Genomic DNA, 25,052 nt, shown 5'->3' with positions numbered 1-25,052 from the left:
ATATTTGCCCTTATACCAAAACATCCAAGTCAGATTTATAAAGGATCCTACACAGCCAATCCTAGCGTTCATGTGGTCTGAGCTTTGATCATTTAAATAACCTTAAATATTCTCCAAACGCCCCGTTTTGACCACATGAAGACCCAGAATACGACCCAACAAAGCATGGATTATGTATTATTATTTAGTGTGTTAGATATACATGTAGGAGTGGATTCATACATTGCAGGTTCTACAATGTAACAAACAGGTTCAGACAAAGTCTACACATCCTCAGACCTGACGTGAGATCTGAGCGGGCCGTACGCTAAAGACAAAGTCAGGTGGCGCAGTCGGTAGCGCTGTCGCCTCACAGCTAGAAGGTCCTGGGTTCGATTCCCACCGGGGACGCTGTGGGCGCTGGGGGCGTGTCCCCGGTGGGTTCGATTCCCACCGGGGACGCTGTGGGCGCTGGGGGCGTGTCTTCTCCTCCGCGTCATCAGCGCCCATACCCAGGGTGGGGTTGGCGAAAGGGCCTTTCTGTGTGGAGTGTGCATGTTCTCCCCGTGTCTCCTAGGGTAGTTAATACCCTCACAAAAACATGTAGTAATCCTGGTCTCTATACTGCCTCCCCCTGGTCAGCCGGGGCGCCTGATGGAGGGGAAAGGAACTGGTTGGAATAACGTGTTCCTTCCACGCGCTACGTCCAACCAGGGAAACTCTCCCCTGTCAGGTGATAAGAAGGTCAGTTGGCTCTCATGCACTGAAGGAGGCATGAGCTCGGCTCTGGCCTCTAAGGCTGGTGGGGGGAGTGTAGTGCCCAGGATCACTTAGCAAATTGGCACCGGGTGAAAAAAGGGTTACAAAATCGAGGGATAAAAATGTTTTAAAAAAAGACAAAGTCAGGATATATTGATAAATGCAGAAGGTTGAGGTGATCTCACCGTACGCCCATTATGTGGTCTACAGCACGTTGACATTCTCGCTAGACGAGATTGAAATGTCAATCTGGTCTAGCGAGACTTAGTTTTGTTTTGCTTTAATATTATTATCATTCATGTGTCAGGGCTGTCGAGGGGCGTGGCTTTAATATTATCATCATTCATGTGTCAGGGCTGTCGAGGGGCGTGGCTTTAATATTATTATCATTCATGTGTCAGGGCTGTCGAGGGGCGTGGCTTTAATATTATTATCATTCATGTGTCAGGGCTGTCGAGGGGCGTGGCTTTCATCCGCTTTGACAAGCGCGCCGAGGCGGAAGACGCCATCAAAGACCTGAACGGACAGAAACCGCCCGGCTGCTCTGAGCCAATCACAGTCAAGTTTGCTGCCAACCCCAACCAATCCAAGAACCCCCAGCTGCTGACTCAGCTGTACCATGGCCAATCGCGTCGCTTCGGAGGCCCCGTGCACCACCAGGCCCAGAGGTTCAGGTACTAAAACTAACCTATCACTGTTCTCCTTCTGTAGGCTTTATCCTGGTGGTGGGGATGTTCCATCCTGGTGGTGGGGATGTTCCACACATGTATTAATGGTTTTATTTCTCTCTAGGTTCTCTAGGTTCTCTCCTATTGAAGAACACAGTCTTAAGCTGGCCTTACACTACAGGCCTTTATCACTCTTACACCATTTTAAATCTGGTATCAGAGTAAAAGATGAATATCAAACATGTTTGAAAACGGTCTGAGCGCTGTAGACCCTCACACTAAACCCTCACACTACACTAAACCTGCTCGAGGTGCCTACAATGACATATAAAAAATACGGTGAAGCAGCATTCTGCTTTTACGGACCGACAGTGTGGAATAAACTCCCATTACACCTAAGACAGGCAGCCTCTGTCGATAGCTTTAAAGCACAGCTCAAGACCTATTTCTTCACTCTTGCTTTTAGCTGATTCTTTGGTTGATTTTTAAGTCCTCACAGTATTGCCTATTTTAATGTTGTTTTATGCTTTTGCTTTTATCTTATTTTATTTTATTTTATTTGTTTTGCTTTATTGTTAAATTGGCTGTAACTGTAACTGTATTCTTGCTCTGTAAAGCACTTTGCGCTGCATTTCATGTCATGAAAGGTGCTATACAAATAAAGTTTATTATTATTATTATTATTATTATTATTATTATTATTATTATTATTAGTGTAGGAGAATACATGGGAGGAGGAGTTAATGTTATGTTGTCTCTAGGTTTTCTCCTATGGGAGAACACATGGGAGGAGGAGGTGGAGGAGGAGGAGGAGCTCCAGGGAACAACACAGCAGGATGGTGTATCTTCATCTATAATCTGGGTCAGGATGTGGATGAAGGAATCCTCTGGCAGATGTTTGGTCCGTTTGGAGCCGTCACCAACGTCAAGGTCAGTGTCAAAGGTTCCTGACGTGGGCTTCATCCTACGGTACGGTGAGATCTCACGTCTGGTCGAGACCAGTTGTTGACGTTGGCTGCACCCGTTTATTCCATCCTAGACCTGCGGAGCAGCATTGTCTAACTGTCTGACAAGCATCTGGACACATAATCCACTCCTAAATGTGTATATCTACACTAATACATAATCGCTGTGAAAATATAACATTTTATAAAGTAATTTAAACAAACTGCTTTAACAGTCATTCAGATAAGATTGTAGATCTGTCTGTATTGAAAATAGCAGATCTACAAGCTCACAAGCCAACGTCGCATCACCACGCGTTGTGAGCTTGTAGATCTGCTATTTTCAAAATCTACTAGCGCTTTTGCGTCGGGAGTCCCGCGGTCGGGACTCCCGACCATCTTTTCATGGACAGTGAGGTCTACAAACTTACAGTAGCTTGTCCTATGGTATGGAGTTATGTCATAGAGAGTTATATAGGCTACAACCTGGCTGGGTTAAGGATATAAACCTGACGCTCCAATCTCTTATAACTTGGGTTGCGGCACGGGATCACTGCAGTCTGCAGACCGCCCGAGTCTCATGGGGAATATAGCCTGACTGCTTTAGTGTAACTTGAACGCTCGGTATGGGGTAAATAAATATACAAACGTATTACATTCATGGCGCACGAGCGAGCGAGAGGCGTGTGCATGTGTGCATGTGTGCGTGCATGGCTGTGTGTGTGTGTGTGTGTGTGTGTGTTTGTGTGTGTGACTTGACAGGCAGCGAGGCGAGCCGGCTAAACTCTTTCTTTGGTCGTATTCTGGTTCTTCATGACGTAAAATCGGGGCGTTTTGAGAATATTTAAGGGCGTGTTATTTAAATGACGCTCGTTTTCAGACGTGAGATTTATCAAGGCTGGGACCAAATGTCCGCTCGGATCAGCTGTGTAGGATGCGTTGATAAATGTGACTTCGACGTTGGTGTACGGCCGAATATATGGAAACATATACGCCGGTTTATACGCTGCGTTGATAAATGAGGGCCACTATATTTACACACTCACTCCAGAGAGACACATTGCATATACTGTCAGGCAGAAACCTCTTATCTCTGTATTTTTTTTCATAAATGAATGCCGTACTTCGCCATTCTATGTCACACAAAAGTAGCAAAAATAGCAGATCTTCAAGCTTAAAACGCGTCGCACTGCAGCGCGTGTTGAGCTTGTAGATCTGCTATTTTTGCTACTTTTGAATTGGAATCTTGAATTATATGTGCTATTTTTTTATAAGAATCCTGAAAAGTAACATTTTTATTTAATTTCAGATGCATTTAGTTATACTTATGTCAACCTTATGAACTTAAATATAAATACATTGGACACAAAAAAGACAATAGAATGTTAATACTAGTCATTAAGCTACTAATATAGACTGAAGTCATTAAAGCGGCTCATGTTTACATGTTAGGAATCAATAACATATCAGTATTCTGATATCAACCTGTGGGCCGCATTAAGTCAAGGTGGGCTGCCAGTTGCCCATGTATCTTCTACATCAGTGGTTCTCAACCAGTGGTCCGGAGACCACCAGTGGTCCTTGGGGGGGTTCCAGGGGGTCCTTATGAGTCTGTAACTCTGAGAGTGTACAAATGGAACCAAATGGACCCTAACGGGTCCATTTGGTTCCATTTGTACACTCTCAGAGTTAAATGAACACTAATGATGATGATACAGTGTAGATTGGGACCCCCAAGAAATCAAAATTGTTGTGTCCCTGGCATATCTTTTCAAATGGGGGTCCGTGGGCTAATATGTGTACATTTGGGGGTCCTTGACACGAAAAAGGTTGAAAACCACTGTTCTACATAATAATAATAATAATAATAATAATAATAATAATAATAATAATAATAATAATAATAATAATAATAATAATGATGATAATGTATGTTATTCCTCCAGTTGCCCATGTATCTTCTACATAATAATAATAATAATAATAATAATAATAATGTATGTTATTCCTCCAGGTGATCCGTGACTTCAACACCAACAAATGTAAAGGTTTCGGTTTCGTTACCATGACGAACTACGAGGAGGCGGCCATGGCGATCACCTCCCTGAACGGATACCGTCTGGGAGACAAAGTGCTTCAGGTGTCGTTCAAAACCAGCAAGCAGGGACACGGGAAATAAAGCAACGTTTTACTGTACAATACATTTTTATTTAGGTTTTTTTAGTCATTGTTTTCTCTCTGAGCTGCATCAGTCGTTTCTTTTGTTTTGTTTTGTTTGTTTTTACACACAACTGGTTTCCAGCTGGCTGTGGAGCACTGCTGCCCTCTAGTGGAACCCGGTGGAACATGGTTGTTGTGTTTTATTGAAGCAGAACATGTAAATACAAGCTCAACGAGAGCCACGCCCACGTACAGTAGAGCCACACCCACATACCGTAGAGCCACGCCCATGTACTGTAGCGCCACGCCCACGTACAGTAGAGCCACGCCCACACATATGTTTGGTCCATATATGGGCCGTTTTATGACGACATATGTATCTAATTATGCGAGTCCCCATTTGAACCACTTTTCAACCCATGTATGTGATGGTTAGCCTGGTAAACCCTCCCTCCGGAAATCTCATTTCCATTTGATTTCAGAAGTGAGTCTGGCCTGAACCGCCTTTCTGCAATATTGGCTGTGGGCTGGAGTTGGGCGGTAGTAATACCGTTGACTGATAACCCCTTCAGCCAATGATCGTTTTTCCCCTTCAGCCAATCAGCAGTTCATTTTGACGACCTCCAGACTATGTGACCCAACGGGACTTTTGGGACGGCCATGCCCAAAATAGGTTGCCTTATTGGGATACATGTGTATCACTCGCCGCCCCTGCCGGTTCTCTAAATTTATATTTTTAAATTGGCTCTGTCATGATTAATTGACCACATATATGAAGTTAAACAACTAAATTCTATCCAAATGATATCTTAATAGTAAATTCCGTGCCTCAAAAAAGGAAGTTTGAGACCGTTTTAAAAACGAAAATAAGAAGTGAAGGCACTCGCAAAAACAACAATGGCTGCCGTTCGTCTTTTGTCGGCCCCAGTCAGGCTGCACTCGGCTTCATTCGGGCTCACTCGAACTCGCCACCTGATTGGCCAACTGTCGCTTGGCGTACAGAGCCAATATTGCAGAAAGGCGGTTCAGCCCAGACTCACTCCTGAAATCAAATGGAAATGAGATTTCCGGAGGGAGGGTTTACCAGGCTATGTGATGGTAGCAGATCTACAAGCTCACACAGCACGCTGTGAACGTGTAGATCAGCTGTTTTTGAACATTTGGAAAAGTGGTTAAAATAAAATAAAGACTTTTGGATTCTTACAAAATATAATAATGTGTGAAACCAGATCATTGTGTGTAGGACTAGTGGGGCTCAAAGTGTGGTCCGGGGGCCCTCAGGGGTCCTTGAGGGGGTTCCAAATGGACCCTTACAGGTCCATTTGGTTCCATGTGTACACTCAGAGTTATTGGGGGTCCTGGAAATGAAAAGGTGTTCTGGGTTCTACATGGTTCTGGGTTCTACATGGTGGGAGAAGCAGAACATTGAACCGTGTGGTTCTATGTGAGCAGAACCTCTTCTTCCCAAACACGTAATGTGAATATTCATTAAATTCATTTTGGTTTTTAAACAATTTCTGTCTTTTTTTAAGTTTTTTTTTTTTAATTGAAGGTGTTTTGATGACGAGATTGTTTTGTTTTATATTTGTTTTGTTTTCTGGTTCTGATTAAAGTCTGTTTATCAGCAACTTACATGTGATGGTGTTCATTCCACTGCTGTCCACAGGGAGGCGCTACAGCTCTTCTGTTATGTTTATTTCTTATGTATTAGAGACGAAATAATGATAGAGGGTTTAAGTGGTTAAATGTCTGTAAATACACATGAACATGAAAGGATTATCCACACTCTCTTCACTTCTATTCTTGATTTATTTTTAAATCGGTTCTAGAGAAACATCGGCCTTCCTCAGCGTTTCAAACTTAGAATACATCAAACAGGAAGTGACATATATAGCTATGATAGTGTACGGCTGATTCTCATTGGTGAATATAATTCACTCAATTCATAATACTGTCGATGTTTACATTAATAGGCATTATAAATAGTATTTATATTTTACAATTTCTTAAAGTTTCCACAAACACCACAACCAAATAATTAGATTTACAACAAAACAAGTCATTAATAATTCTTCATTCAATCCCTTTGGGAACTCAACTCTGTTCAGGAAATGGATCCTTTGTAATAGAACCCGGTCTCTGTCTCAGCTCTTCTCAGTGGGTTGACTACTTCTAGACCTTGACATCTCAGTGTACATTATGTCATGTTTTACTGCAGTGGTTCTCAACCAGTGGTCCGGGGACCACCAGTGGTCCTTGAGGGGGTTCCAGGGTGTCCCCAGCCAAATTAATAATTAGGAACCAAGGTAATGTGGTTGTCATGACTACAGGTTGTCTGTTAATAATGAATAAAGGAAGATTAGGAGTAAGGAGACTGGTTCTATCAAGGCTTAATTTTAGACTTTCTTTCAATTAAAATATGTTCATTATAACCTCTTTACCTGAACATATTGTATCTCTGCAGACTGTAGAGGTATAATAGAGGTATATAATATAACTATAGTCACAATAAGATTCAGTTTTGCAGATGATTTAACATTTGGCCATATGGTGATGATGCAGTCCCTCCTGTGTCCACAGGAGGGCACCAGAGCTACTCTAGTATAGACACTCTTCCAGCCGTGTGTGTCTTCGGCCACAAGGCATTGTAATATATATATATATATTATATATAATAGGGTCTCCCGGTTATATTATACCTCTATGGTTATATTATACCTCTATGGTTATATTATACCTCTATGGTTATATTATACCTCTATCGGCCTACCTAATCAAATCCTTGATGCAGCGTAGTTTAGCTTATTCTTTAAAATACAAAATAAATATAAATGTGAGTGTACTTTCTGTCTACCTTAGTTATCTATAGCAGTGGTTTTCAACCTTTTTCGCGTCAAGGACCCCCAAATTGACAAATATTAGCCCAGGGACCCCCATTTGAAAAGATATGCCAGGGACTCAACCATTTATATTTCTTGGGGGTCCCAATCTACACTGTATCATCATCATCAGTGTTCATTTAACTCTGAGAGTGTACAAATGGAACCAAATGGACCCGTTAGGGTCCATTTGGTTCCATTTGTACACTCTCAGAGTTACAGCAACTTGCTGCAACATATGATATAAGGGTCAATTTGGTTTCTATTAATTTGGCTGGGGACCCCCTGGAACCCCCTCAAGGACCACTGGTGGTCCCCGGACCACTGGTTGAAAACCCCTGATCTATAGTTATCACACTAAAGCTGAATTCCATTCCCCAAAACTCGGTCACTCGCTCACTCTCCTCGCTTCCTCCACTCGTGCCTAAGCCCCGCCCCTGCGAGGAGCCGAGGATTATTTGAGAGGACGAGTGGTCGAGCGGTTGCCCTCAAAGGATCGGACTACACTCAGCGCGTCATTTCAAAGAGACGGCAAATTCCGCGATCACTTATGACGCCTCACACAGTTGGACCAGAGCAGCAGAGGCGTGGATGAAAATATACTGTGCATAGAATAATATGCAGGTATAGAATAATACAGAATATAAGAGTAGACAATTCATCAATGTGGATGGATGGCCACATCGTTCTCTTTATAGTTACATTATTGTGCAAAGCCATTTATTCCTGAAATAGTGAGCGCCAGGATGAGCAAACTTACATTTATTGATTTAATCCTGACCTGTCCCTCTTATTGCTCGTACACTCCCCAGAACCCCAGTACAAAAATGTACTCCATGAAGTGTAGATGCGTGGCAAAAATGAAACGTCGCAGCCAAGGGGCGCGCAGAACGGTGGATGCATATTTATAGCAGAAACCGGTTCACATTTAACTATAGACTCCGGGCATAGCGACGTAACATGGTCGCCACGCCCTTAAATCGTGCCACTTCCGCCGCCATCTTGAGGGAGTAGATTGACAGCTGCCACAAGTGTAGAGTAGTGTAGTGTAGTCTGTAGTCCTGTGTTTGTTGTCCAGCAAGTAGACGGTGTACATTATTATCTATCTCTAACTTGTCTGTTGCTCTAATTTAGCAATGGTACGACAGTGCTGCATTATCGGATGCAATGCCAAGGTTTCAGACGTTAAATTAAAAAAGTTAAATTGCACACATTTCCAACCTGGAGGAAAAGCTGTTGGAGATCAGATGTCGGAGATATCAAAGAAACGGCTTGGCATGGGTATCTTAAATACAAATGGGTATCTTACATACAATATGAGATTGAGCTAACAGCTAAATTGTGTTTCTCTATGTGTCCAGTCTGAGAAACGTAGTCTAACGTGGGTCTAACGTGGGTGGCTCACGGTCACGGTGGCTGAGTAAACAGCTGTCTGTCTGTCAGCAAGTGTTCAGACGTCGGAGATATCAAATAAATGTAGTATGGCTTGGGTGTCAGCTGACGAAATAACATAACCTTCAACAACATTCCCAAACACATATAAGCTCAAACGAGCATGACAGCACACAATCAAACATATAAACATCTGTTGGAGGCGAGGTTAGGATCAGCAGCAGCGTTGCCATGTCGGCTTATTATAAGCGACTTTGGGCTTCTTTTTATGTGAAGTTGCTTGTAAAATTAGTAGTTTTGTATGGCTTATTTATAAAGTGTACTTGCTTATTTAGGCTTATTTAGGTGCTTGCTTATTTAGGCTTTTTTTTTAAAACAAAAAAAATTAAACCAGTGGTTCTCAAATCTTTTCATGAAAATGTTTTGTGCCAGGGAGCATTTGTGTTGTTAGAATGTTTTAAAAAATATTCCAAATGTTCTTTATTTTATTGCAAGAGTTTTTTTTAATAACCTATGTACAAGCTCACGTGAGCTTGTAGATCGGCTATTTTCAAGTAGTCGATGTATCTAAGCCACTTCTTTTGGGCTTGTTTTCATAGACCTGGTTGCTTATTTCTCTCGCAAAATATGGCAACACTGATCGCAGGTAGCGTGCCTTTGCGTCTGCATTCAGCTTCTCTCTGTATGGTAACTCTCTGTCACGCATTGCCAGGTCCATCTTCTGTCCTTTACCAATAAATTCGCTGTAGTTCAGGACACGTCGTGACTCGTGGGTAACTGTCAATGTTGTTGATACTAGCTGTTGTTATGGAGCTCCCTTAATATGGCCACCGTAACTACTTCAGCCTAAGCTTGGCCACGCCTTTTGCCCGGAGTCTATTGTCGTACTCATTCAATTCTGAACCGATTCTTAAAATGTAAAATTCTCTATTTAGCTGTGAAGGGTCTTCTTTCATGTGTATCAGTCATGATTGTTTCACCAACAAACAATATTAAATATCGGCGGGTCCTTCTTCTCCATCGCGCTGTTCGCGCACCTCCCGTTTTCTTTTCTTTTTCTTCGTCCCAGAAGTTAAAAATGTTAACATAATCTTTGTCTCAGTCATTTATAGTTGTCCGTGTACTGCATTGAGGCATGCACGAATAGAAACAGCTTTTGAGACAGAAAGTGTGCACAATATATTACAATGTATAATTGTATTATGCTTTATATCATTCAACAACGCAATAAAGCCAGTGGCTTGTTGCGGTCTTTTCAGTTACTTTACACTGTGTGTGTGTGTGTGTGTGTGTGTGTGTGTGTGTGTGTGTGTGTGTGTGTGTGTGTGTGTGTGTGTGTGTGTGTGTGTGTGATGCGCAACGAGTGAGCGGCAGCGGCGAGGGGGGGGGGTGCGGCCGGTGTTTTCGGCACATGTGGAGGAGGAGGACCATGTATACGTCACGGGAGAAGGGGAAAAAAACAAAAAAAAGTGTACACGTGATGCGGAAGTCTGCCGCGGAGGAGCTGTTGAGAGTGGTCGAGCATACAGTGGGTACATCCACACATGAGCGTATGCTGACGGCAAACGCTACGCTTACGCTACGCTAGCCCCGTACACACCCATGTTAAGTTAGAAACCGGAAGTTCCGGTCCGGATTTTCCTATAACATGGGAGTGGACGGGACTTCCGACTTCCGGGCGTCAAGTTGTCGCTCATGTGTGGATGCACCCAGTGGGTACAAACAGACATGTCCGTTCGCGACGGAACGAACGGCCGGAAGTCCCATCCACTCCCATGTTAAAAAAAAAGGGAAACGAAACGCGTCCGTCTTTCCGTTTTTTTTTTTAACATGGGAGTGGATGGGACTTCCGGCCGTTCGTTCCGTCGCGAACGGACATGTCTGTTTGTACCCACTGATGTACACTCGCTCAATGCGGAAGTGGAGAGCCTCCTCGCCGACTCCACTCGACTCCACTCGCCTCCTCCAAGAAGCACATGAACAATTGGACCGCGACTACTTCCGGTTCGAAGTCGGAGTGACCGAGTGGGAGTGAGCGAGGGGAGGCATGCGTTAATCCGACAGACCTTTTCTCCGACTATGTGGCATCCGCGTGCGGTTAGGGTTAGGGTGCGGGTTTGGTTCGGGTTTAGTATTGGAAACGTCGGAGCGCTGCGCTGTCGGAGGAATGCGCTGTCGGACTAAAGTACTGCACCCGTGAGCGAGTGGCCGAGATTTTCGGTATTGGAATTTGGCTATAGAGTTAAAAATAATAGAGAGGGCACCGGATATCGCCTCCCGTCCACTTGCACTGGGTGCATCCACACATGAGCGTATGCTGACGGCAAACGCTACGCTTACGCTACGCTAGCCCCGTACACACCCATGTTATAGGAAAAACCGGACCGGAACTTCCGGTTTCTAACTTAACATGGGTGTGTACGGGGCTAGCGTAGCGTAAGCGTAGCGTTTGCCGTCAGCATACGCTCATGTGTGGATGCACCCAATGGGTGCATCCACACATGAGCGTATGCTGACGGCAAACGCTACGCTAGCCCCGTACACACCCATGTTATAGGAAAAACCGGACCGGAACTTCCGGTTTCTAACTTAACATGGGTGTGTACGGGGCTAGCGTAGCGTAAGCGTAGCGTTTGCCGTCAGCATACGCTCATTCATGTGTGGAAGCACCCAGTGGGTGCATCCACACATGAGCGACAACTTGACGCCCGGAAGTCGGAAGTCCCGTCCACTCCCATGTTATAGGAAAAACCGGACCGGAACTTCCGGTTTCTAACTTAACATGGGTGTGTACGGGGCTAGCGTAGCGTAAGCGTAGCGTTTGCCGTCAGCATACGCTCATGTGTGGATGTACCCACTGAGTTGCTCACCCAGCGCGTGAAGCGAATTCACCCCTTCTTCCGGGTTGTAAAGTGTGATGGGCGTAGCCTATTTGGGGCCACTGTGATCCGTTCTGCGTCACAGAAGTGACGCGTTTTACGTCACAGAGGTGCGCGTCCCTGTGCGCAAGCTTGTGCGCAAGCTCGTGAGTCAAGCCCATTGGTCGAAACCGTTTTCGCTCGTACACTGTGCAGTGGCCCCATCCGTTTAAGCTGCAGTACCTACGAATGGCCAGCATGTCCATTTCGCTTCAATGCAAGCACTGGGTTCTGGGGGCTTGTTATCACATGGGGAAATTATATTCCATTTAAATATGGATTAATGGGGAAACAAACGGGGAACCAAAACAAAGCGGCTCCGCCAAACCGGAACCCGCAACTTCCGGAAATACAAATGCTTTTTCCGGGGGGGGGGGTTTTGCTCACGGAACACAGCTCGCGGGGGGTTTAATCAATGATTAGCTGGCTCGGGACAGACCTGTGCTAACAGCTATGTTAACATGCCTCAGTGTTGTGTCCCTCTGTGTCTCAACAGATCTGAGACTAAAATAACAACTAAAGTGTCTTTCTACCGCTTTCCATGCAACGACAAAGAGAAGAGGAAGTGGTTGCAGTTAATAAGGTAAGTTAATAAGTTAATACGTTAATAAGTTAAGTTACGATTTGAAGAAGTGATAGAAAAACTAAGTTTAGCGCAGGCTAGCTAACCCGGTATTAACGTTACATAGTGGACAGAGATGTAGCTTTGGTCTCACTTCTTATTATTATGCATTTACATAATATTACATGTATTAATTACATTATGCATTTACACGAGACGCTCCAGTGATTTAAAAAGCTGTAGTGCGCATGCCAGGTGGCTAGGTGGCGCTGACGTGTCTTCTTCCTTCTAACTATGTTTGTTTGGTTGCCATGTCCACTTATTATAAGCGACTTTGGGCTTGTTTCTAAAGTGTAGTTGCTTATTTGGGACTGTTTCCTAATGTTGTTTAAACCAGTGGTTCTTAAAACATCTTCATGGCAAATGATGTATTTGTCCCCCCTTAAAATCCCTTAAAATATTTTGTCAGGGTCAGGGACCCCCATTACAAGATGTGTTGTTAAAATTGTTAAAATGTTTCAAAAATGTTCTAGAATGACCTTTTTATTTTCTCAAGATTATTTTTTCTTATTTCTTTTTTGAAAATAGCAGATCTACAAGCTCACAACGTGTCGCATCGCGAGGCGTTGTGAGCTTGTAGATCTGCTATTTTAAAACATCCGTAAGCCTAGTCGCTTCTTTTGAGTTTTCATAGACTTGGTTGCTTATTTCTCTCGCAGAATCTGGCAACGGCGGTTATCAATGTCTCTGACACCGTCTTGCCCGTTCCCATGGAGACGCCAGGCGCCGCGTTTACAAAGAATTCCATTCTGGAAGGAGGTTTTCAACCCCTGATAATTAACACCGAGGTCACATCTGATACTTTATTTAGCCGTTTTCTGTAGAGACCGTTGTCGTGTAACGTAGAGACGTTAGACAGGCTGAAAGTTCTAAAGCATTAACCCGTTTGGACCCGTTAGGGTCCATTTGGTTCCATTTGTACACTCTCAGAGTTAAATTAACATTGGTTTTACAATATGAATTGGGGTCCCAGAGATAGAAATGCCATTTAATGGGGTCCGCAGCCTAATGCATGTCAAACTGGGGGTCCTTGAAATTAAAGTGGTTGAGAATCACTGCTAGAGCCGTAAAAATCATCTCTTATGGGGGTCCCTGGCTTATCTTTTCAAATGGGGGTCCGCGGGCTAATAAGTGTCAATTTGGGGGTCCTTGACATGAAAAAGTTTGAGAAGCACTGTTCTAAAGGACACTTTGGTTGCCGGCAAAACCAATTTGACATTTCTAGTGGGACTAATATCTCATTTTACATGAACATGAGAATGACCATCATGAGAGAATTACGTTAATCTACAACAGTGGGACAACCTTGTCCTGATTATGAGACACATTGACAAAAAAAAAATCTTTGCAAGACAGTTAGACAGTACCACAACCCAAAGATAACTAGTTAGGAACTTAATAGTTGCAAGTTAGTAAGTAGTAAGATAAGTAGTTACAAGTTAGTACCACAACCCAAACAACTCCCTGTGATCCATCAACATTCAGGGGGAATTTGCATTACTTTCACCATATTATAAAAAGCTGCATTCAGCATGCTCTGGAGAGTATATTTATATATATATATGAGTATATATACTATAGTATAGAGCACTATGTACAGATGGGTATATCTGTGTGCCTGGTGGAGGGTAAACATCTGTATTTATCACTACAGCCCTGACTGTAAAGACATTATATGAGTTACTTTTGATTGATTGATTGAATACTTTATTTAGAAGACATGGAAACAGTACGTGGAGGTACAGTTAACAATACAAGGTCCTCTACATGTAAACAGTACATGTAATGTAATGTAATGTAATGAAACAGTACATGGAGGTACAGTTAACAATACAAGGTCCTCTACATGTAAACAGTACATGTAATGTAATGTAATGTAATGAAACAGTACATGGAGGTACAGTTAACAATACAAGGTCCTCTACATGTAAACAGTACATGTAATGTAATGTAATGAGAAAAAGAAGGAGGAGGTCCGCACACTGTTTCAAGCTCCAAGAAACTCTTTTTAATGCTGCAACGTTTCGACCCTTAGGTCTTCATCAGGCAAAATGTATATGATGTATATACATTTTGCCTGATGAAGACCTAAGGGTCGAAACGTTGCAGTATTAAAAAGAGTTTCTTGGAGCTTGAAACAGTGTGCGGACCTCCTCCTTCTTTTTCTTGATTCCTCCTTGATGTCCAGCACCTGGACTAAATACAGGCGTGGGATGTGCACACAACCTTCTCTTTGAAATGTAATGTAATGAAACAGTACATAGAAGTACAGTTAACAATACAAGGTCCTCTAAACCAACTGCGGCATCCCGCAAGGGAGTTGTCTTGGGCCTCTGTTATATATCATATTCACAAACGATCTTCCATTAGTATTAGTCGACTCAAGTGCACATATGTTTGCTGACGACACTACCATCACTGCAGTGGCTCAGTCACAAACCCAATTACATGAATATTTGACAAATGATTTTAAACGTGTTGCAGAATGGATAGATAACAATAAACTGGTATTAAATACTAATAAAACTAAAAACATGGTTATATGTACAAATAGAAAGAGAAAGAGATTGGGGCCATGGAGCCTATCACATGGTGGGGTTCAAATTGGAGAGGTATCGGAGGTTAAGTTATCGGGAATTAAAATACAAAACAACCTCTCGTGGACAGCCCATATTACAGATATATCGAAAAAGGTGTTGAAATTATCGGGAATGGTGGGACGTATTGCAGGGCTTCTCCCTAGGGATACTTTAAAAATAATATCTCATAGCTTAATTTATAGTCACATTAATTACTGCTGTGCAGTCTGGGGCAATGCAGCTCTTGGAGACATTAAGAGACTGCAGATCACATTGAACAGGGCAGCAAGAATGGTCTTAAGATGTGGATATGAAATTGGTACGGTTGAACTGCAAAGCATAATGGGATGGCCCACAGTATCTGAATGTGTGAGACAGCAATCTTTTGCACTGATTACAAAGATTAATGTGTCTAACAAGCCAGTTAGTGTAAGGAATCGGTTGACATTAGTTCGTGACAGTCATCTGGTCAACACAAGATCAAGATGCAAAAACCACTATGTTATACCTAAAATAAAAACTATCATGGAAAGCAGATCTTTTATTTTTAGGGCGGTCAAAATATGGAACTCATTGCAATAATTTGGATGTTTGTTTAATGATTCGTGCTTTTTTTTCTTCTGTGTCCTATTTTATAGTAATAAATAGTTTTTACAATGGTATGCGGTCAGGTCTAGGCCTGGCTCAGGGAGGAGGACGCCCCTGCCATGCATAGTCCACCATGGGTATCCATGGTCATCCCTTAGGTGCAACAGGCCTAAGGCCTAGTAGTAGGTGTGTATGTGAGATGAGTTACATCTTTTTATTGTGTAACTCTGTATATTGGTACTGTATATACATTATGGTATGTTGCAATATGTTTGTCATTTTTATCAGTATTGTACACTGTACGTATGTAATGTATTGTATTTCTGCTTGCTGGACTCTTGGAAGATTAGCCTCGGCTAAAATAAAATCCAAATAAAATCAAATCAAATAAACTGGATCGCTCATAAAAGCACAATGTCTTATTTAAAATAAGATCCTAAACACTATGTTCTACTATGTAGAACATCATAAGCAGACAGATATACATTATGTAGAACATCATATGAACAGCTTTCAGGTTAAAGGTATAATTGTAAATGTACAACTGAAGGCTTTACTGAAGGCTTCATGTCAGCTACACAACCAGACTCTCTGCATTATCTTAGTCATTGCTGGCCCATAGTTATCTAATGCAGTGGTTGTCAAAGTGGGGTCCGGGGGTCCTCGAGGTGTTTCCAGGGGGTCACAGCCAAATGACTGATAGTTAGGAATAGGAACAAAAATAAATGGACCCTTATATGTCTAACTCAGAGAGTGTACACATGGAACCCATTTGTACACTCTCTGAGTTACAGCCCTTCTAATAAATGTACTAAACAGTATATATATGGACTTATTCTTCTAATAAAGGTATATATATATATATATATATATATATATATATATATATATATATATATATATATATATATATATATACAGTATATATATATATATATATTATATATATGGATAATAGCATGAATAAGCAGGTGTATGTTACAGATATATATTCCTAAATAATGTGCTCAGTTTATTTTAATACAATAGTTTAACTTCTGCACTCTTCTTTGACTTATTCTTTCATATATATATATATATATATATATATATATATATATATATATAACTAAAAGGAAAAACCTTCAAAAGAAGGGACCGCACAACTCCAGGACTGATTTTGCTTTCTTTATTTGCACAACGCGTTTCGCTTGTTTGCTTCTTTAGGTGCTATGATATATATATATATATATATATGGTCGGGAGACGTTTAGGTTTGTCATTGCTAATAAAGCTTCAGTGTAATTGTTGTCACATGACTAATACAATGTTTTAATTGAGTAATGATGATCTCTCATCCCTTCTTTTTACAGACGTGACAACTTCACCCCCAACTGTAACTCCAGGGTGTGCAGTTGGCATTTCCCCCATGGCAAGGCTGCTGGGCCCTTTAGATTTGCATGGAACGAGGGGAAGTCTTTCCCAGTTCACCTCAGCCAATCACCTAAAGCCTCCAAACATCACCTCAGCCAATCACCTAAAGCCTCCAAACATCACCTCAGCCAATCACCTAAAGCCTCCAAACATCACCTCAGCCAATCACCTAAAGCCTCCAAACAGAATAAACACCCGGTCCCACTCCCTACCTGTGGTGAAGATGAAGACACAGATGAACTTGAAGTACACAATGCTGACATTGTGACTGCAGAGACCCCTAGTACTTCAACAGAGACCCCTAGTACTTCAACAGAGACCCCTAGTACTTCAACAGAGACCCCTAGTACTTCAACAGAGAGCCCTAGTACTTCAACAGAGAGCCCTAGTACTTCAACAGAGAGCCCTAGTACTTCAACAGAGAGCCCTAGTACTTCAACAGAGACCCCTAGTACTTCAACAGAGACCCCTAGTACTTCAACAGAGACCCCTGGTCCTAGAAACAGTCTTGTGGTTCTGGAGATAGAGATTGACATGTTGAGAAGAGAGAATGAAAAATTGAAAAAACAATTGGAGAAACAAAAGCAAACTTTTTCCTTCGGTCAAATTTCCTCCCATTCTGACAGAGTGCAATATTACACTGGCTTACCCGATGCTGCCACCGTCCTGCTTCTGGAAGAGCTTCTATCTAAATGTGAGCTACAGTATCATTCTAATTGGACGGTTCAATGTGTGCCCCTAGTCGACCAGCTGCTCCTGACCTTAATGAAGCTTAAACTTAATTGCGGTCACATAGACCTGGCAACCAGATTTAATTGTAGCACAGCCACAGTAACCAACGTCTTTCTCACCATCGTTAGTGCTCTGTATGACATCCTGTACGTCAATATGCCGAAGAACAAAACCCTCTCCACAGCCAAGAGTCAGACATCGCTGACAGACTGTTCAGAGACAGAGACAGAGAAGCTTGTTGACACACTGAGCGTTCAGAGGCTGAAACATTTCAGCATTTTGGACCATATTCCACATCAGTTCAGAAAAAACTTCGACAAGATCCTGAAAGTCTGTGTGTGTCTTACAAACCTCCAGACACACTTTCTTCGTGAAATTGCATGAGTTGAAGAACATGATTTGAAAAAGAAATTCATGTCTGAACCTTGATAACTTTTGATAACTTTTAATAAAGTAACATTGAATGAAAGTGCTGCTCTTCTTTATATCAAGAAACATTGGTAGAAATAGACGTGCAAAAACTTCATTTATTATAATACTGTATATAACAATAACAGCTTGCATTTCTTAAATACAACAACAATGTGTTTAGCAGCTTCACATTATACTTGAACTCTTGTGAATGTAGTAGTGCAGATGAAGAGCAGTGTTGATGTTTAACTCTGACAGAATGTTTCCAGAGTCAATGTTTCTATTCTAGTCCATGTTGGCTCTGTACGCTCTGACAGGATGATGAGGTCATTAAGGCTCCATGCTACCAGGTGACAGGTGTTGGACCCGGTCAGGTGTAGGCGGCGTATTCATATTTAGGAGTATTAGAATGTATCTGGACTAAGTGTTATGACACACTGGTACTGAGATATTCAGTATTCATATTTAGGAGTATTAGAATGTATCTGGACTAAGTGTTATGACACACTGGTACTGAGATATTCAGTATTCATATTTAGGAGTATTAGAATGTATCTGGACTAAGTGTTATGACACACTGGTACTGAGATATTCAGTATTCATATTTAGGAGTATTAGAATGTATCTGGACTAAGTGTTATGACACACTGGTACTGAGATATTCAGGAGGGCATTGGAAAGTAGACCGTTAAACTGTAAAAGCAAAGACTATGTCTACCTCTCACCCTGCAAAAGGTGCGGCTGCGGCTGTGCCTGCGCTAAGCCTGGGGGAGGTACAGGTTACAGGGTCATGTCAAAGTCTTGAGATTGATGAATCCTACAGGCCGTTTGTCAGTGAAGGATTTGTGTCACTTGTAGGAAGTAATGTCAAGGTTCCAGTAAAAATACTGCGTGACACAGCAGCGTTTGATACATTTATTGAAGCGTCAGTGTTACCATTTACTAGAGCGAGTACTACAGGGTCCTCTATTCCTGTGGTGGGGATGGGTTTAACTGTCCTCCATGTCCCTGTTCACGCTGTATTCCAATTTCTTCCAGGGTCTGACCGGCGTGGCTGTGCGTCCCGCTTTACCCGTGGCAGGAGTAAATGTGATTCTGGGTAATGGTTTGGCTGGTGCACGTGTGTGGGCGGATGTAGTAGTAGATTCGGTGCCATTGGTAAGAAGTCCACCTGACGAATGTGAAACTGAATTTCCTGAAGTAATCACAGCTTGTGTAGTGATGTGCGCACAGTCTGAGGCAAATGATTGTGCGTTAGGAAAAAAAGAAAAGTTAGGTTCGGGACCAAGGTTTTCCATCTCTGACTTTAACTGTGTGGGCCCACTCCCTCGCTCCAAGTCCGGTGTGGTAAATCTTCTCACTGTAATTATGTGTTCATTTTGTCTGACAAATGTCAAAAGGCATTTGTATTTATCAAAGATCTGTTGTGTACTGATCCTGTCCTTGCAGCGCCACGTCTCGACCGCACATTCACTCCAGGTGGATACTAGTCACGTGGGTGCTGGTGGGGGTTTATTACAACCAGAGGACTTAGGCATTGACAAACCAGTTAACTTCTTTTCAAGAAAGTTTAAGTTTAAGTTCAAGTCTATGTAGTGTCTGGGGCTGCGCCTGTGGTGGTCAGTGTCCATAATGCACTACTTTTTGAATTAATTGCAAAGTCCCAATCAGAAGATAATTCACTGGTCCCTAATGCTGCAGTCGTATTGGCTCGTAGTTAAATACATTAAAGGGGTAGAGAATGTTGTAGAAGATGCCCTTTCCAGGGTGCCTTAAATGTAGGCAATATGTGACCTGTTTTTTTTTGTCCCATCTATTGGTCCTCCTTTTCTGTCTGCTCCTGCCTCCTGTTCCTCTCCTCTTAGATGCTCCAGGAATCCATGGTAATCTTGGTTGCTGAGGGGAGGGCCGGGTGTGTTGGTTGTGGACAGGATTGGTTGGACCGTAATAATTTGGAGGCAAGTGGTGTTTAAATTCACAAATATTTGTTTAGTTATTGATATACGTACATTTTTGGTTTTCTTGATTGATTTAAATTTCAACTTGATATACTTAACTTGGTGTTAGTTACACTCTCTCGGTCCCTTATGGGCCCTCATTTTGAAGGGGGAGGGTGTCACGGCCCCTTGGCCTGTTTATGGTGTTCTACATAGTAGAACATAGTGTTTAGGAACTCATTTTAAATAAGACATTGTGCTTTTATGAGCGATCCAGTTTAGAGGACCTTGTATTGTTAACTGTACCTCCATGTACTGTTTCATTACATTACATTACATGTACTGTTTCATTACATTACATGTACTGTTTACATGTAGAGGACCTTGTATTGTTAACTGTACCTCCATGTACTGTTTCATTACATTACATTACATTACATGTACTGTTTACATGTAGAGGACCTTGTATTGTTAACTGTACCTCCATGTACTGTTTCATTACATTACATTACATGTACTGTTTACATGTAGAGGACCTTGTATTAACTGTACCTCCACGTACTGTTTCCATGTCTTCTAAATAAAGTATTCAATCAATCAAAAGTAACTCATATAATGTCTTTACAGTCAGGGCTGTAGTGATAAATACAGATGTGAAGTTTACCCTCCACCAGGCACACAGATATACCCACTGCTCAAAACAATAAAGGGAACACATAAACATTACAATGTAACTCCAAGTCAATCACACTTCTGGGATATCAACCTGTCCAGTTAGGAAGCAACACTGATTGTGAATCAATTTCACCTGCTGTTGTGCAAATGGAACAGACAACAGGTGGAAATGAGAAGCAATTTGCAAGCCAACCCCTATAAAGGAATGGTTTTGCAGGTGGTGGCCACAGACCATTTCCCTGTCCTCATCCTTTCTGGCTGATTTCTGGGTACTTTTACATTTTGCCAGTGCCCTCACCACTAGAGGTAGCATGAGGCGGTTTCTGCAACCCACAGAAGTTGCTCAGGTAGTGCAGCTCATCCAGGATGGCACATCAATGCACGCTGTGGCAAGAAGGTTTGCTGTGTCTCCCAGCACAGTGTCAAGAGCATGGAGGAGATACCAGGAGACAGGCCAGTACACCAGGAGACGTGGTGGGGGCCGTAGGAGGACAACAACCCAGCAGCAGGAGCGCTATCTGGTCCTTTGTGCAAGGAGGAACAGGAGGAGCACTGCCAGAGCCCTACAAAACGACCTCCAGCAGGCCACATGTGCATGTTTCTGCTCAAACTGTGAGAAACAGACTCCATGAGGGTGGTATGAGGGCCCGACGTCCACAAGTGGGGCCTGTGCTCACAGCCCAACACCGTGCAGCCCGATTGGCATTTGCCAGAGAACACCAGGACTGGCAGATTCGCCATTGGCACCCTGTGCTCTTCACGGATGAGAGCAGGTTCACACTGAGCACAGATGTGACAGAGTCTGGAGACGCCTTGGAGAACGTTCTGCTGCATGCAACATCCTCCAGCATGACCGGTTTGGCGGTGGGTCAGTGATGGTCTGGGGAGGCATATCCTTGGAGGGCCGCACAGACCTCTATGTGCTAGCCAGAGGTACCATGACTGCCATTAGGTACCGGGATGAGATCCTCAGACCATCACTGACCCACCACCAAACCGGTTTGAGCAGAAACATGCACATGTGGCCTGCTGGAGGTCGTTTTGTAGGGCTCTGGCAGTGCTCCTCCTGTTCCTCCTTGCACAAAGGACCAGATAGCGCTCCTGCTGCTGGGTTGTTGTCCTCCTACGGCCCCCACCACGTCTCCTGGTGTACTGGCCTGTCTCCTGGTATCTCCTCCATGCTCTTGACACTGTGCTGGGAGACACAGCAAACCTTCTTGCCACAGCGCGCATTGATGTGCCATCCTGGATGAGCTGCACTACCTGAGCAACTTCTGTGGGTTGCAGAAACCGCCTCATGCTACCTCTAGTGGTGAGGGCACTGGCAAAATGTAAAAGTACCCAGAAATCAGCCAGAAAGGATGAGGACAGGGAAATGGTCTGTGGCCACCACCTGCAAAACCATTCCTTTATAGGGGTTGGCTTGCAAATTGCTTCTCATTTCCACCTGTTGTCTGTTCTATTTGCACAACAGCAGGTGAAATTGATTCACAATCAGTGTTGCTTCCTAACTGGACAGGTTGATATCCCAGAAGTGGGATTGACTTGGAGTTACATTGTAATGTTTATGTGTTCCCTTTATTGTTTTGAGCAGTGTATATATTATATATAATATGTATATTGTATGTTATTGTTAACAATGCTTTCCATGGTGATAGAATAGAAGTCCTCATTCCACACAGGATTACAATGATTTAATTGCATTTTCCTAGACAGTGTGGGCGTGGCCTATTCTTTCTAACACCATCTCTGTAAATAAATTAACAGAAAACTAACTGACCAATCACGTCATTCAGAATTTTATTGAAATGAACACCAGTGTCAACAGCCAATCAGACATCAGCACACAGGGCTCAAGGGGTAAATAGTCTGTTTTTTTGAGGGAGGGGCATTAACAGTCACATCAGCATGGAGGTGAATCCCAAACCCTGCCCCCATTGCTGTGATTGGCTGAAGTGTGCGGCAGAGGCGCTCATTTTGGTTCATGTGACGAGTCGTTACGTTGACTCTGACTCTAACAGCGTGGCACCAAAACAAGCCCCTCCCGCTCCACGCATCACAGCCAATCACAGAGCGTCAGAGCTCAACTGGCATCACATCAATAACCACACACACACACACACACACACACACACACAGATGATTGGTCATATCCAAGTCTTTGCCCCGCCTACTGGGACCAGCTAATGGATTTGATTGGACAATTCCACATCTGTTTGTTTACAGAGACAAACAACAGGATGACACAGCATTCACATCAACTAAATAACAGAAGAATAATATATGATAATAAACGCATAAATGATACAAAACCATTTCTGTCTCACCATACGTTTGGTGAGACAGTTTTCTAAGCTTCACTGAGAGACAGACAGTGTTGTTTGTCTCTGTAGGACAGACAGACAGACAGACAGACAGACAGACAGTCTTGTCATCAGGAGTGTCTATTGTCTCAAATAAAACATAACATATTGTTAATGAAACAATTAAATGATGATTATGCAGTTTTTGGTGCTACTTTGTAAATCACACCTCAGTGGCGTTTGTCAACACGTGTCATTTCCTGTTTGTCAACACAACATTACGTGTCATTTCCTGTTTGTCAACACAACTTCCTGTCTAGAAACCGTAGTACCTAGCATGTGCACGCTAACTGCCAAAATAGTATATATACTGTATAAATAGTATACTAAAACATGAGTATATACTGTATAAATAGTATACTAAAACATGGGTACTGTATAGTGTTAGTACATTAGTGTTTTTCTCTGGAGCTGTTCAAACAAACAAAACAAAGACAGTGGTTATTCAAACTGTGGAGCAATTTTTACAACACATTTCAAAGTAAAATGAAGGAATAGTACAGTATACTACAATATAGTATACCACAGAAATGATATATTGTATTACACGGTTCAATACTCTGTTGTAAAGCAACAATCTGGAACGTATTGTAATGAATACAAGGTTATTTGAATCAATCTGTAAGGTAGATTATGTTAATATGATAGAACTAGTATATCTGTACGGTACAGTATGTTAATATAATAGAACTGGCAGAGCTGTGAACTGGAGACTCGACTTACGACTCCAGTCACAAATGTTATGACTGTAGACGTTATGATAATATAATGTTATGACTGTAGACGTTATGATAATATAATGTTATGACTGTAGACGTTATGATGATATAATGTTATGACTGTAGACGTTATGATAATATAATGTTATGACTGTAGACGTTATGATAATATAATGTTATGACTGTAGACGTTATGATAATATAATGTTATGACTGTAGACGTTATGATGATATAATGTTATGACTGTAGACGTGCGGTTTGATCAGACTTGTTTCCTACACAAACGTAAGACTTGGTTCCTACACAAACGTAAGACTTGGTTCCTACACAAACGTAAGACTTGGTTCCTACACAAACGTAAGACTTGGTTCCTACACAAACGTAAGACTTGGTTCCTACACAAACGTAAGACTTGGTTCCTACACAAACGTAAGACTCGTTTGGGACTTGAAACAAAACGTTTAGGACTTGGGACTATACTTGGGACTTGTCAGCCTTGACTTGGGACTCAAGAGCAAAGACTTGAGACGTACTTGTACTTGCAAAACAGTGACTTTGTTTCACCTCCGATTATGTTAACCCATTCAGACCTAAAACGCCTTCAAAATCCTGACCTACGTTTTATGAAAAACGTAATGATGGTATACTGTACATAGCAACAACTGTACACACAGAGGTGTTCTATAATAACGTATAGGTGTTCCGGGTCTAAATGGGTTCATAAATTACAACTGGTTGGAGGTGGTCTCTCTACTCTTCCATTGTGATATTTACTGGTGTCGGGTCATCACCGGATTGACACTAGACACACCGTCATCTTTATTTTAGTTCTTTAGCTCCGCCATCTTTATTGTAGTTTGTTTAGTTCCATCTATATTGTAGTTTGTTTAGCTCCATCTTTATTGTAGTTCTTTAGCTCCATCTTTATTGTAGTTCTTTAGCTCCATCTTTATTAAACGTACAGATTGTAGCTTTAGTTTAAAGTAGAGATGAGATGAAACGTCGGTATCATTAGAGAACAAACATTAGATTATTAGTCTGTGTAGCAGGCAGACTTTTAATTAACTAATTAAACATAAGCCACAGTTTGACTGGATTGGACGAAGCGTCATGGGATAGAAGTCATGTGACCAATCAGGTCCATGGAGGTTGTTTCCAAGCAACAGAGAGGTGGGCGTTGACATGTGAATGTAAACATGACATGTTGTAAACATCTCGTTACACTTTAACAATAAACCTCATCAATAAACTGTCATTATTTCATTACTTGTTTCTTCAAAACGGTTTAATACTGATTTAATACTCTATGTTGA

General features: G+C 42.3%; 2 protein-coding genes across 3 annotated transcripts in view; both read left to right on the top strand.

Annotated features, from left to right (window-relative positions):
* The window catches only part of LOC311051861 (ELAV-like protein 1), a 35,360-nt gene extending 29,222 nt beyond the window's left edge, over nucleotides 1–6,138 (top strand). For both annotated transcript variants that reach the window (XM_084066539.1, XM_084066538.1), the window contains exons 7-9: nucleotides 1,187–1,412; nucleotides 2,168–2,336; nucleotides 4,365–6,138. In XM_084066539.1, coding sequence (XP_083922665.1) covers nucleotides 1,187–1,412; nucleotides 2,168–2,336; nucleotides 4,365–4,529 — 560 coding nt within the window. In that variant the 3' untranslated portion in view covers nucleotides 4,530–6,138. The remainder of the gene's footprint in view (nucleotides 1–1,186; nucleotides 1,413–2,167; nucleotides 2,337–4,364) is intronic.
* Nucleotides 6,139–12,127: 5,989 nt separating this feature from the next.
* LOC311051691 (uncharacterized protein) lies at nucleotides 12,128–18,017 on the top strand (the record flags this gene model as incomplete). The annotated part of the gene is made up of 2 exons (XM_084066281.1): nucleotides 12,128–12,282; nucleotides 16,841–18,017. Exons 1-2 carry the CDS (start codon nucleotides 12,161–12,163, stop codon nucleotides 18,015–18,017), a joined length of 1,299 nt encoding a protein of 432 aa, XP_083922407.1. The 5' UTR covers nucleotides 12,128–12,160.
* Between the last annotated feature and the right edge of the window lie 7,035 nt (nucleotides 18,018–25,052).

This window comes from Gymnoscopelus microlampas, assembly GCF_963454915.1.
Source record: "Gymnoscopelus microlampas genome assembly, chromosome: 9".
NCBI lineage: Eukaryota > Metazoa > Chordata > Actinopteri > Myctophiformes > Myctophidae > Gymnoscopelus > Gymnoscopelus microlampas.
This window is presented reverse-complemented; position numbering and strand designations above follow the sequence as displayed.